Here is a 13,277-nt window from a genome sequence, read left to right as displayed (position 1 = left end):
ATCCAATTTTGATATTTTTATTCAGCCATAAAGTTAATATGCATTGCAATCCAGTCACGTTTATAATTTTTGGTTTTAAAAACAATACATGAAGCAATGCAAAGCAAATTATGCAAATTTAGCTCACAGATAAAATACACTCAAAACATCATTAATCTTAATGTTACTTGTCAAAGTTGACAAAATTCTTCAAATTATTATATTCTTCCGACTTACAATGTAATAAGTAATATGTATATATATATATATATATATATATATATATATATATATATATATACGATATATATATATATATATATATATATATATTTAAAATAAAACAACTTAATTTTATATATATCTTATTAATCATATTATATAAAATATAAATCTATTTGTGATAACTTTTCCAAAGTAATTTTAACAAAATATATTTTAAAATGGTTGTCAATAGTTTTGTTTCTATCTATAATTTGGATATTGAACTTGTCTTGGTGGCCCATTTTGACGTGGTCGATTTCCTTGAAACATCATCGATATTAAAATGTAAAGTCCTCCAACAATTTTTGTTAATGACTCTATAAGCGCTAGACATATAGGAGTTGAGGCTTGTAAAAGTTTTCTAAGTTCTTGTAACATCTTAATTGAAAAGTCTCCTAAAAATTTCATTAATTCGAAACCTCCCAAAACTAAATATAATGAAAGAATGATGAGATATTTACATGCCTGGAATAAACAAAATATAATTAAACTAAAACAAAACTAATTAAACATTTTGATACATCAGGTAATTTCATCAAAATTAAATATATATATTTTTTGGATAACTACTTACTTGGAAAATATTTTTTAAAGTGAGCACGTTTGTTAAAAAATATAGTAAATTCTCAGAAAATGATTCTTTCAACATATTAAAATATTCATTCCAATTTGTTACAGTATTAATAGTTTGTTTTGGTATATTGGTTGGTCTTGTTACATTATTTTTTAATTGTTTGATCTGCAATACAATTTCTTTTCCTAAAACTTCTATAGATTCAATTTGGAATAAATAATTTCCAAATATAGCATTTGGCAACTGCACCCAAAAGCAATAACCGAATGGTGCTTCTTGGCTGGTAGGACATGTCATTCCAAACCAAATTCCTAATAGGAAAATTAAAGATCATATATTATTATTGAAAACTTTATTTGTAATAGATATTTTTATTATATATATATATATATATATATATATATATATATATATTTATATTGTAGTTTAATTTATTCTCTTAGTGATATGTTAGTAATAGGTACAAAATAATTAAAGAAAAAAAGTTCACCTGTTGAATTTAGACTCGAATAATATGTTAATACATCATCAATAAGTTTCTGAATATGTGCTTCATTTTTATCAATTAAAATTAAATCCCGATAGCAATTTATTTTGCTAACATATCGACGTTCCGCATATTGTCCATAAAACTTTTTGCCTACAAATTTTTCATGAAAAGCATCTACAATTTGTTTACTTGTAGCAAAATCCATTGTTCTCTTTCCTAAGTTGATTTTTAACTTATGTTTGTAAACAATTTTGTTTGCATTTAATTAATAAACAAATTTTTGCAAATGGATTTGCAGAACATTTTTTGACAGTTCGATACTAACATAAATAATGCAAACTTCATGTTGGAATAAAAACCGCGAAATTTAATTTTTTGAATTTCGCAATTTTTTGATTATTATAGATATTGTTTAAAATATGCATCACCAACATTTTTTTTTATTTCTGATTTGAATTAGTAAATGCAAACAAAAGCATTTTATTTGTTTGAACAAACACTTTATTATTTAATAATTATAGAAAGTAGTTATGAACTATTATATAAATTGATCACAGTTTTAATTCATTGTTAGTAATTTGATGAATTATTTATATATCTTCTATAGGTTAGCACTAGGATATCACATTTACCTCTTTGTCAAAGTTAAAATTATATTTTTAAATGTTATGTTTCCGGAACAATGAAACAATCATCATCTTCAAATGTTAAATCAATATTAGCGTATGTTTGTTCATTCCGGTCCATATTAAAATTGCTGGCACCAAATTTTATTGTTTTTTGACTGTCATCATCTGATATTTGTAAAATATCATCATCATTGTTGGCTTCGGCTATTACAGGATCATCACTACTACTTATTCGACTGAAGTTCAAGGTATGATTTGTATTTCGCTCATCTGATATTGTCTGTTTAGGAAATAAGATTTAAATTATAAAAATGTAGTTTATAAAAAAAAAACGACTTTGAACATTTCACAGAAGCTAGATGTAAGTGGCATTTTGCCTAAAAACTAGTTGCATAAACTTTTCAATACTACTTGTATTAATAATCATCTTAACCAATAAGAATCGAGATTCAACTATTTAAGTCAAATGTATTTAATTCACATATTTGTTTACCTCCACTGCAGGATTTGTTTCACGTTGTAAATAAGCATTTGCATAAGTATGTTTTGGAATGATCTGAGTTTCGGACATTGTGGTTACATATTCAGGAAATCCCATTTGTCGAATATCCACAGGCCTCATATTTGGATCACATGTTTTGGTCACATGTGAACCCACATTTGTATAAGGATTTTCTCTCTCTTCTTGAAGAAACTCTCGCCATGCCGTTTCACATGCTTCTGGAGGCAAACTTTCTTCCTCAATATTAGCTAATAATGAATCATGTTCATGATAATTATGGATGAATGAAGAAGACGGACCGGCTAAAATGTTTTGCAATACAGTGTCCTCAGGCTTCTTATAAGAGGTTATGCTTGGCAGTTCACTGTAAAACATGAATATATGTTACATTACGTTTACAGAACCAAAACTAGACATATTTAGAATTATTCAAATAAATATATAAACTGATTGTGAGTAACATTTTGCCTTCTTGATAAGCGCAAGTCGAATTTTCTTCTCCAGTAACTCTCCTTCAAAAAGTTAATAATATTGTTTATATCCTACTGTTACCTGTAAGAAGTGTATAATTCAGCTAAATCGGCAGTTGTATAATGACGTCCAATTTGCTGAGCATCTACAACTCGGCACGATAGGGCTTCCTTAGTAACAGATCTCTCATAAATCTTTTGTTCCATAAATCCTGCAGCAATTAGACGATACACAAAACATACTTTTGTTTGTTGCAGTCTGAAATTAGAAAACGAAAAAAGTAATTTTACTGCAATTTTATGTATTACATCATTTTGGCAAAGGTAGATCCAGCAGTTTCAAACATACGGAGCAAAAAGTGGTAAAAATACACAATAACTAGTGGTGCACGGCATCGTGCTTTAAGGCAAATTGCTGGAACATCCTGTACAAAAAATTGAAGTTTTTAAAAAAGATTCAATTTTTGTGGAACTTTAAAAAAATAGACTTTTGAGAAACTCTTAATTTTTGAAAAAAAAAACTGAAAAAAAGATTGTTTTACGTTTTGAACTTTTTTCAAAGAATCGCACAGCTTCTTTAGCTGCATAGAAACGAAATATCGAAGCGCCTAAGCGTCGCATCGCAGTCTATCGGACAAACGATGTTACGGAACCTATAGAAATGTAAACAAAATTTATACGTTGAACTTTGTTCCCGAAATCGTCGACGAAAATTTGTATCCGCACACGTACACACACACACACATACCTCCATTTTTTCTAATTATAAGGTATGCCAAAATGTTCAGAAACCTCTGAAATGTGAAGATATATACAAATTTTAATTTTCGATTTTTTTGCGATTACTATAACTTAACCTGAGGGAAGTTTAAATTCAGAATTTTCAAAAAATTCAATATTTTAATGCTGTTAATAATTGTAAATTGCGGTTCGTGAAGTTCCAGCAATTTGCCGCAAAGACTAGTTATTTAATACAATTTAGCTTTATTTTAAGTATATGTTATTAGAAAAGCATACCTGTATGTTCTAAATATACTTTGCGTATCAACTGCAGGATTCCAGGAAACATCTAATATTATTACTCTATTAGCTCCTATCATATTTAATCCGATGCCGCCTGCTCGTGTAGATACCAAAAACAATCTGGCCCTCTTATTTTCAGGATCATTAAACACATTGCAATATTTAAGTCGATCATCTAGAGGCAGATTGCCATCAAAACGAAAGTAGTCTTTTCCAGTTTCCCAAATCCCTCTGAATTTTCCTATTGCTGGATGTTCTTCAGACTGGTTTCCAGATGCTGAAGTCACATCTGAGATAATTTTTAGAAAATGTTCTATAGTGTTTAGAACATTCAGAGATGAACTAAATATCAAAACCTTCTCTCCAGTTACTTTACATGCTTCAATTATATTAAACACAATTAACAACTTGCTACTGGCTGAAATAGAGTTTAAGACATCCAGTGTGTAGAACTTTTTCCACCAATCGGCTGGGATTAGTGGTTTTTTCATTTTTTTCATCACTTTATGAATTTTTTCGCTGTCATCATCATCAATAATTTCATCCACATCCATTAGCATTTCAAACTTTTGCTTCTGTTCTAATAAAATGGTTTTCTCCAAGAAATCAACTAGAGCATATGGATGCGTCCAAATGCGCTTCAATGCCTGGAAATCAGCAAAAAATTTAGCCGCTTCAAGAACCGAAGACCTTTCTGCTTTCTGACCAAACGAAATCAAGAAATTATTATAGAGTTTTTCCTGTATTTCGCTAGGTTTCAAGTACAAAACATATTCAAATTTTTTGGGTAAATATTTTTTCAATATTCCAACTTCTTTGCGTTGCACAGTACCTTTCAAAAGTTTATGCAATACATGAGAACGCGTTTTCATTAAGTTTATATCATGGAAATTTGAATTTTTGTGCTGACCATTTCGAATAGGATTAGCAAATCTGTTTGTAAACTCTTTGAATGATCCTAAAAGATTCGGTTTAACAAAATGCACCATCCAGTAGTACTCTCTTAAGTTATTTTGCATCGGGGTTCCTGTAAGAATAACTCTACGCCTTGTTCTTATTTCTTCAAGTTGAATTCGAAGTTTTGTCTTTTCATTCTTTAAAACATGACCCTCGTCCAGAAATACAATATCTGGTCCAGGGTTTCGAAGTGATTCCTTAAAACACTTATACGATTTTGTAAGTATCTTGAGCGCTTGGATCACTTATTAAATTCATCATATTTCTGTACATATCATAGTTTATTATCATAAAACCACCTTCTGATTGCCATTTACTTAGTTTCAAACAGCGCATATTTGGACTGCTTATATTAGTAAGATCAAAAGTTTTTTTTTCTTTATCAGGAAATGGAGATAACCATTTTTGTATTTCATCTTTCCAATTAAGTGTAACAGATTTAGGACAAATGATTAATACGGTTCTAGTTTGACAGGATTTATGGCGCATTAATGTATGAGCAAATGCAATAACTTGCAAACTTTTCCCTAAACCCATGCAATGCGCTAATATGCACCCATTACCAAAGTTTTTTTTATCTTTTATTAAATCTACTGTTTCATAACAACTATCCCACATAAATTTTATACCATCACGTTGATGGTTCTTCAAATGCTTATTCAATAAGGGATGAACAGCTACAATAACTTCTTTTGTTTCAGGATGGCGATCCAGAATAAATTGTTCGGTATTATTTGTATTCAAACCGCGAGTTTGGTCTTTCAAAGTAATTCTTTCTAAGCGTTTTCTTTCCTCTTTGTTGGCTCTTTGCGTATCCATTTCTAAATATTTCGAATCAATTATCTCTCTAATGTTTTTTCTGCCTTTGTCTGCAACATCTTCATTATCAGAACTTGAGACAGAAACATAAATTTTTTGAGAACTATTTATAAGCTCACATTCAGAACTATCTTCCAAATTGCTCGATGTACTTAACTCCATGTGCAAATTTGGTACAAATTTTCTTCTGCATATTTTCTTATCATGCTCAAACACATTACCTTCTTTCGTTTCTTCTTCTGTTGTTGATTCATTCTTCATATCTGCTTTCAATTTTTCTTCATCGATCATAAAATCCCCTGCTTTGTTGACCTTTTTTTGTCCGATTGTTGAAGTTGAAGTAACTGGCTCATCTCCGCTGTTGGAATCTGTTAAATTTAAAATTTCATCTACAGCCAGATCGTTTATATGCTCTTCTGAAAATGCAGACTTTTCCTCAACTTCTATACTATGATTTGATTGATCGGATTCATCCATAGTGCTATGTCCTTCATCGTGTACAGATTCCTGACTTTTCTCACAAGTCTTTAATTTTTTAACTTGGTCATTATTTGAATCTGAATCATGGCTTCGTTTTAAATTATTTAAATTAGTAAGTCTAGAAATTTCTGTATCCAAAGCATCTTTTTCTAGCTTTCCTGTATTAGTTTCATCTGTTTTAGCATTGTCTTCATCATTGTCACGGTTTTCATCAGCATATACTTGGCATTTTTCTGGTGATTGAAATAATTCTGGAAATTTATCATCACACTTTTCGATAGATACATTAAGTTCACGTACCAAGCCATCATAATTAGGTAGATTCAATGGATAGTCATCAAATTTTTCAATTGCAACTATTGGAGTTAGTGACATGATCTTACTTTTATCACCATCACTAAAAGTAGCACCGGTTTGTTGATTCTCCAGTAACGGATTCGTATTTTGTTCTTGTTCTTCATCATTACTTTTATGAGAGGTTTCAGAAGTCGACTTATTACTTTTTTCCAAACTTTCCTCTAAACTATCATCTGATTCCAACAAGATTTTGTCGCCTATAGATTTATTGAAATTTTCATAAAGTTCTTTATAATTTTTCACCAAATGGCGGCTAAAGTGTTTAAAATTGATTTGACATTTTTTCAAGAACCTGAAAAGTGTATGAATTATTGGATCAATGTCATCAAAACTATTGATAGTGCTTTGTTTACTATTAATCTGTTGAATTTTCAATTGGATAAATTTACTAAAAACACAAATATCTCTATAAATATTATTCAAATTTTCGAAGGATTCATTTGTGAAATCAATATTCTCACTCGATGTGAAAAATAAATTTGTTTCTTGCTTGTAGATATTTGGTGCAGTAGTGACTTCTTCGTTGTTATTTGAAATACAACTATTAGAATTTTCAGACTTGCCAGATGTATGTAGATCAATTTCGTTTTCATCAAACTTTGTATTGCAATGAGTGTTGTTAAGTGCATAATTATGATCTCCATTTTCATGAAATCCATTATCTAATTGCTTACTTTTATCGGTTGACTTAGATGAAACATAACTAGAAACATCATTTGCTGTTCTAATAGATATTTTTCTCTTGTTCAGTTCATTTTCTTGAAAATCTATCAATCTGTTGTTTCTTCTTAATTCAAGCAAGTTCAGCCTTCTTTTTAAGGCAGTTTTTCTTAACTTCACCTTATTTCTTTCCAAATGCTCATCATTCATTTTTATAACTGAAATATAACCTCTAAAACAATGTAATAAAAAGTCTAATAATATTGAGAAGGAATAAAATACTATCTTAATTCACTAATATAAATGAGTTTCACATCTTCTAAATAATGACATTCCTTTAAAACTCATTCGGAAGTTGTTTGTGTAAAAAATCTTATTTTCATAACATAAATTGTCAACAATTCGCCGTAACAACAATTTGCGATAACATTTCATGTGCGAAGAGATGATTCATACAGATACGAAATCACTGTCAACTTTTGGAATTCAAATTTGAATTTAAAATTATAACTTTTAAATTCATACAATTTATAAAGTCTTAAATGCATATAGATTAATTAGTTCAATGTTTGATTGCATTATCTTTCATAATGAATATAAGGTAACGTTAAGGAGAGTAAAACTCGATTCAATTTGGATGATTGCAAAATAATATTCGAGTATATGATGGCAAATAAGTACATAATATTATATTATACATAGATAAGTAAACATATATACGAATATACAATTACTTTCTAATAACGAATGTAATATATTTATGAGTACATAAAAAATATGTATCAAACAGCTGAGCTGAGCTTGAATAGAAAACTTTGAGCAAGTGATATTTATTTGATCTGTGCATTTTTTTATATAAACGTCAATTCGTTTTCATTTATTATGTTGGTAGCTCTTCTGGCGGATTTTTTAAAATTAGAAAAATGATCGAGTATATTATCAAATTTTCAAAAAGGAGATTAAAAAAATAATTCTAATGAAATTCACTAGATAACATAGATTAAATAAATAAATAAACTAGTTGGTATTGGTATTTTGCATTGAGGCAAGTTGCAAGAATTTCCCGATATGTGTAAATAATCGACTTAATCAATAAAAAATAAATTGGAAACGAACGAACACGTTAACTCGGAGTATTTTCTGAAAGGAAATTTTCACAAATCAGTAATTTTTATAATTGAACCAATTTCCGTAGGACTTCAATGGTTTAGAAGGTTCATTAAGGCCAAGTACTCTATCGTTATACCAAGTAAATTTAATCTAATTTTAATTTTAACAAACGTCAAAAAAAAACTACTCATTTTTAATTTTTAAAATTAAAATACTTGTCGTAACACCATAATATTTGAGTAAGTTCCGTAAGACCATGATATATATCGTCAAAAAAAATCGGCTTAATTTTTTTTCAACAGTTATTTACAAGAAAATGGCTCGGTAGATTTTCATCTAAAACTAATCAGTATCATTCGCAACTAATATCTTTCGAACAGTTTTTGATTTTTTAAAATCGATTCGGTAGTATGAGCTTAAATGTGGACGTAAAGTTTAACACTTTCTTCCAAATTACAAAGAAACGGCTCGGTAGATCGTCGCACAAAACTGGTAAACGATAGTCCACATTGAGATACATCAAATGGCTTTTAAATTTCTTAAATCGGTTCAGGCGTTTTCGAGCAAACATCGACGAAAAAGATACTAATATTTGCAAACTTTGACGAATGTTCAAAATTAAATGACTTGTCGTAGGCCGAGTATGATCTATAAGACTATGGTATTTACCATTAAAAAAAATCATAAAATTTTTTTCGACGTTTTTTATGATTTTTTTTTAGTTTTTACTAAATTTATTACAAGAAAACGGCCGGTCCATCTCTACCAAAAACTAATCAGCACGATTCCCAACCAATATCTTTCGAACAGTTTTTTGAGTTTTCAAAATCTAAGATTTACTAAGAAATGGCTCGACCGATGATCGCACAAAACTAAAAAACGCTAGTCCTCCATCAAGATACATCGAATGGCTTTAAAATTTTTGAAAACGGTCAAGCAGTTTTTGAGAAAACGTCGATTTAAGACAAAATATCTGTTCACACACACATACTTTTTCCAAATTTGGTCTCACTCGATTCAGAATGGCTTGAGAAAACATAAAATTAGCGATTCGGATTTTTTGATGAAAACATAAATTTCTCCTTCGGGAAGTTAAAAGGTAAAAATACAAGATTTTATGTGCAATATAAAAAATATTTCAATTACTGTAAAAGTTGCAAATTTAGCAAATAAATGCCTAAGAGAGTTCATAAAGAGTATCAATACCACTTACTTGATAACACTGCATATATCAACTGCCTGCAACTTTTATGCTTTTCTCACTTTTTAAAAAAAAAATCTTATAGTACACACAATTGCAGAGCACTTCTTGTGGTTATTTTTGTTATGAATGCAAAAACCGTACTTGATTTTGTAAAATAATTCATTCAATTGATTCCATAGATCTAGTATTTTTTGTACAAGTTTTTATACAAATTCAACTATTATGAATTTGATTTTTGTTTGCATACAGCAGATTGATAAACTGTCTAATGCAGATTCATTAAGTTGTATACCTATTTATAAAATATATAGGAAAATGCAATTTAAAAATATTCTCCTTGAATAATAGCAAAAATTATTATTTATCCTGAACAAGTTTTTTTTCCATTAGTGTATAATGTTTATTAAAACGTTTTTGAATAATTCTGAAACTAAAATCAATAAAAACCTTTTATTACAAACATTGTGAAAGTATGTCTAATTCATCATCTAAAAATCATTATTAAACGACAAATTCATTACAATAAAATTGTCTTTATATAATTAAATTTGATTTGAATTAAAAAAAATAAAATAAACCAAAAAATTAGATAAAATATGAAATTAGGTGCATTTAGTTATATTACTGACAAAAAAGTAAAATTATTTCATCGATTTATAAAAGATCATTTTTATATATATGCTATTTACAACAATAAATTAATTATCTTTCTTATTTCCACTAGAATTATATAGTTTCATAACTTCATTCTCGACCAAATCAGGTAATACAACACCATTTACATCAATAAAAGACGCAACAGACTTAGTAACAGAGACTTCACGTTTTTTAGTGCGAGCTATGTCACAAATCAATAATGATAATGTGTATTTGTCATCATATCTGAAAACAATTACGAGATATGAAAAATAATTGTATGTTTAGCTGATGAGGTACAACTTGATATTTTTGAAAAGAATAAATCATAGTTAAAATCCAATACATGTTAATAGAACTTAATGATACTTAAAAAATGCAAAATAAAAGTTTTGCAAGTAAATGTTTCATGGACTTTTTTAAAAGTTTAAGGAGTTATGTTAGGAGTAATATAAATACATGTAAAAAAAACTTACTTTTTAAGATTTGAACTCGCTTCTATATATTTGTCAGTATCTTTGTTGGCCGCTACCACAAATATTCCTTTTTCTTTCACTGTAGTGTAAAGTGTAAGAACCCCCATGAGCACAAAATATGACATAACGCAACTAATCAGCACTGGCCTATAATTAAAAAAATAAATAAAAGATAGCATTTATTATAAAAAAAATTGACTTGATCCTAGTATATGCCATTGCAACATCATTCTAGATTAATAATCTTTTTTTTTTCATTTCAGAGAGTTAAGAGAGTTGCAATTTTCTGAGACCCCCTACTTCCACTACTGCTTATTTTTAAAATGATTAACTTTTCTCATGTATTTTTGTAACATTGATAAATAAATTATAAGAAAAATTGATAGTAAAAAAATGTATTGCCATTTTTCTTACAATGTTTTAAAAATGACCTAAAATTTAATAGAATACCCCTTAATAATTTATCTACCGTAACAAATATATTTCTTGAAAACTTTGAAAAAAATGTATCTCAACACGTGAATAAATGGAAATTAATTAAAAAAATTTAAATTCAGATGAATTCCGAAAGGAATGACTCTTGATTCAAACAAAATTTTCAGTTCCAATGAAATTTGTTAAAAAAAAATATACCTTGACATAGCAAATATAAATATAATCCTAGAGCAAACCGAATCCCACTACAGAAACTGCATATAATGAAAGGCTCTCTTAATTCAAACATTTGCAGTTCCAATCATTCAAAACAAATATACCTGGACATGGAAAATAGAAAAATGTAATCTCAAAGTAAAGCAATTGCCGCTACAGCAACTGCATGTAGTGAAGGACTTCTAATTCAAATAAAAATTGCAACTATTCAAATTTGTTCAAAATAAATATACCTTGACATGGGAAATGGATAAATATAATGCCAAAGTAAAGCAATTCCCGCTTTATGAGAACTCATAATTCAAAAGAATGTTGCAACTTTTCAAATTTGTTCAAAATAAATATACCTTGACATGGGAAATGGATAAATACCATCCCAAAGTAAAGCAAATCCAGCTACACCAACTGCTATTCCACAAATTAACAATCTGCCGTCCATTAAATTAAAGTTTTCTTCACATTTTAGTCGGCCTGTTATAACCTGATAAAGGATAAAGTAAAGTAAGAACATGTAATAAATAACCATAACGTTGAAAATCATATTACAAGATTATCAAGCTGACCATAAAATAAAGTATTTAAAAGAGTTATTATATTTTGCTGAACATTATTGTGCATCAGTATTTCTAGTATACAGATCACCCCCGCATAACACAGTAGTTCCGTTTCAAAAAGGTAGTGTCTTATGCAAATCCATGTTATACAGGCCAAAGAACTAGTACAAAAAGAGTGGTTACGTTCCAAGAATTCAGAAAATCATGCTACAAGCCATGATTTCATAATAAATATTGATATACTTATTAATTTTTTTAAGGAGTAATATAAACTACATGAATTATATGATTGTTTATGTCATAATTAATGTGTAAGAGCTATCCAACACAATCCTTCTTTTGCAAGGTATCCTCATCATCTGTGCAGTTTTCTGTACCTCCAGATCTGTGTATTATTTTTGCAAAAACAATATATTTGCGATTATTTGCTCAGATATTTATATATTAGCAAGAAGATATGTATATATTTACCTCATGCAAAGTTATCTTTATAAAATTTTATGCTCATTTTATTTAAAGGAAATTTGTTTAAGACTAATTGTTTAATTGTTCGGATAAACCTAGAATTTTATTTCTATACAATGAATGCGCTGGAACAATAAGTATCAATTTATTGATTGTTATTATTATTGAGCTATTGTACTGTGAATTTACTAATTTTAGATTAAATAAAGTTTGATTTTTGTAGGTAATTTATTACCTAAACCCATGCTTTAAAAGTACCGTGTTATAAGAGGGATGGTATCAATTCTTAAACTGTGTTAGGGCAAATCCGGGTTTAAAAGAAGTACCGTGTTATGCGGGTGTTACCTGTTATTGAAATAATTGCTTATATTCACCTCTTTTACTGCATCATCAATTGCATTTTTCACTGCGGAACCATCCCATTTGTTTATTTTGACAGGCTATAAAATATGTTCATGAATAATTAAAACACATATTTATTATATTACACAAATATATCAAAACTCACTTCTACAGGAGTAGCTTTGTCCTTTGAATCGGTTTTCGGTTTACTTCCCATTATTTTTGTTTGTCAAATGTATACACACAATATGTATAAAAATTATGTTATATATTGGATATATAAGTATAAATATATTATCTAAAAATATAATAGTTATATTTAGTTTGTTAAAAATAAGGTTTGCTGTGGTATTTAATGTGAATATAAGTATTATTTTAAAAAACAACACACTAACCAGGTATTTAAATGTCACACGTCATCTGTATCGGCACATACACCAATGAACGGCCGGCAACAAATATTAGACGATCACAATTAAATAAAGTATATTTACTAACAAACAAATCAAAACAGTTTTGCGTAAGTGTATTTTATCTGCTATCCTAAATATATAATTGCTTAATGATTTATCAATTAATCAAGTAAACATTTTTGTTTTAGCTGTCTAAAGTAAATTAAAATAGGCAGCCTGATA

General features: G+C 28.6%; 3 protein-coding genes across 3 annotated transcripts; all 3 read right to left on the bottom strand.

Moving 5' to 3' along the window:
• Positions 1-444: 444 nt before the first annotated feature.
• LOC113388371 lies at positions 445-1,512 on the bottom strand. Its single transcript, XM_026625757.1, has 3 exons — positions 1,308-1,512; positions 920-1,128; positions 445-708 (listed from the first exon to the last, which is right to left on the bottom strand). The coding sequence occupies exons 1-3, from the start codon at positions 1,510-1,512 to the stop codon at positions 445-447; spliced, it is 678 nt and encodes a 225-aa protein (XP_026481542.1).
• LOC113388370 (transcriptional regulator ATRX homolog) lies at positions 1,036-7,414 on the bottom strand. The gene is given in 7 exon segments (XM_026625756.1): positions 1,036-1,128; positions 1,940-2,216; positions 2,430-2,802; positions 2,991-3,167; positions 3,926-5,121; positions 5,123-6,932; positions 7,035-7,414. Coding segments are annotated over 6 exon segments (4,179 nt in total). The 3' UTR covers positions 1,036-1,128; positions 1,940-1,973.
• A 2,715-nt stretch (positions 7,415-10,129) lies between these two features.
• On the bottom strand, positions 10,130-13,208 carry LOC113387596 (signal peptidase complex subunit 2). The gene is made up of 6 exons (XM_026624937.1): positions 13,038-13,208; positions 12,809-12,940; positions 12,675-12,740; positions 11,629-11,762; positions 10,631-10,777; positions 10,130-10,400 (listed from the first exon to the last, which is right to left on the bottom strand). Exons 2-6 carry the CDS (start codon positions 12,857-12,859, stop codon positions 10,217-10,219), a joined length of 582 nt encoding a protein of 193 aa, XP_026480722.1. The 5' UTR covers positions 12,860-12,940; positions 13,038-13,208; the 3' UTR covers positions 10,130-10,216.
• Positions 13,209-13,277: the final 69 nt, after the last annotated feature.

Source organism: Ctenocephalides felis, unplaced genomic scaffold (assembly GCF_003426905.1).
Source record: "Ctenocephalides felis isolate EL2017-DRISC unplaced genomic scaffold, ASM342690v1 CF-g0.4_SCAFFOLD_03572, whole genome shotgun sequence".
NCBI classification, from domain to species: domain Eukaryota; kingdom Metazoa; phylum Arthropoda; class Insecta; order Siphonaptera; family Pulicidae; genus Ctenocephalides; species Ctenocephalides felis.
Note: the sequence above shows the minus strand (reverse complement) of the source record. Positions and strands in the feature narration are given on the sequence as shown.

Excerpts from the sequence above, each read along its gene's own strand:
- LOC113388371 (XM_026625757.1), bottom strand. The coding sequence starts at position 1,512 with ATGGATTTTGCTACAAGTAAACAAATTGTAGATGCTTTTCATGAAAAA. Across the intron at positions 1,129-1,307 it reads TTCGAGTCTAAATTCAACAG|GAATTTGGTTTGGAATGACA; the intron begins GTGAACTTTTTT and ends TTTTCCTATTAG. Across the intron at positions 709-919 it reads CAAAACAAACTATTAATACT|GCATGTAAATATCTCATCAT; the intron begins GTAACAAATTGG and ends TGTTTATTCCAG.
- LOC113387596 (XM_026624937.1), bottom strand. The coding sequence starts at position 12,859 with ATGGGAAGTAAACCGAAAACCGATTCAAAGGACAAAGCTACTCCTGTA. Across the intron at positions 11,763-12,674 it reads TTGATGATGCAGTAAAAGAG|GTTATAACAGGCCGACTAAA; the intron begins GTGAATATAAGC and ends ATCCTTTATCAG. Across the intron at positions 10,778-11,628 it reads TATCCATTTCCCATGTCAAG|GCCAGTGCTGATTAGTTGCG; the intron begins GTATATTTATTT and ends TTTTAATTATAG.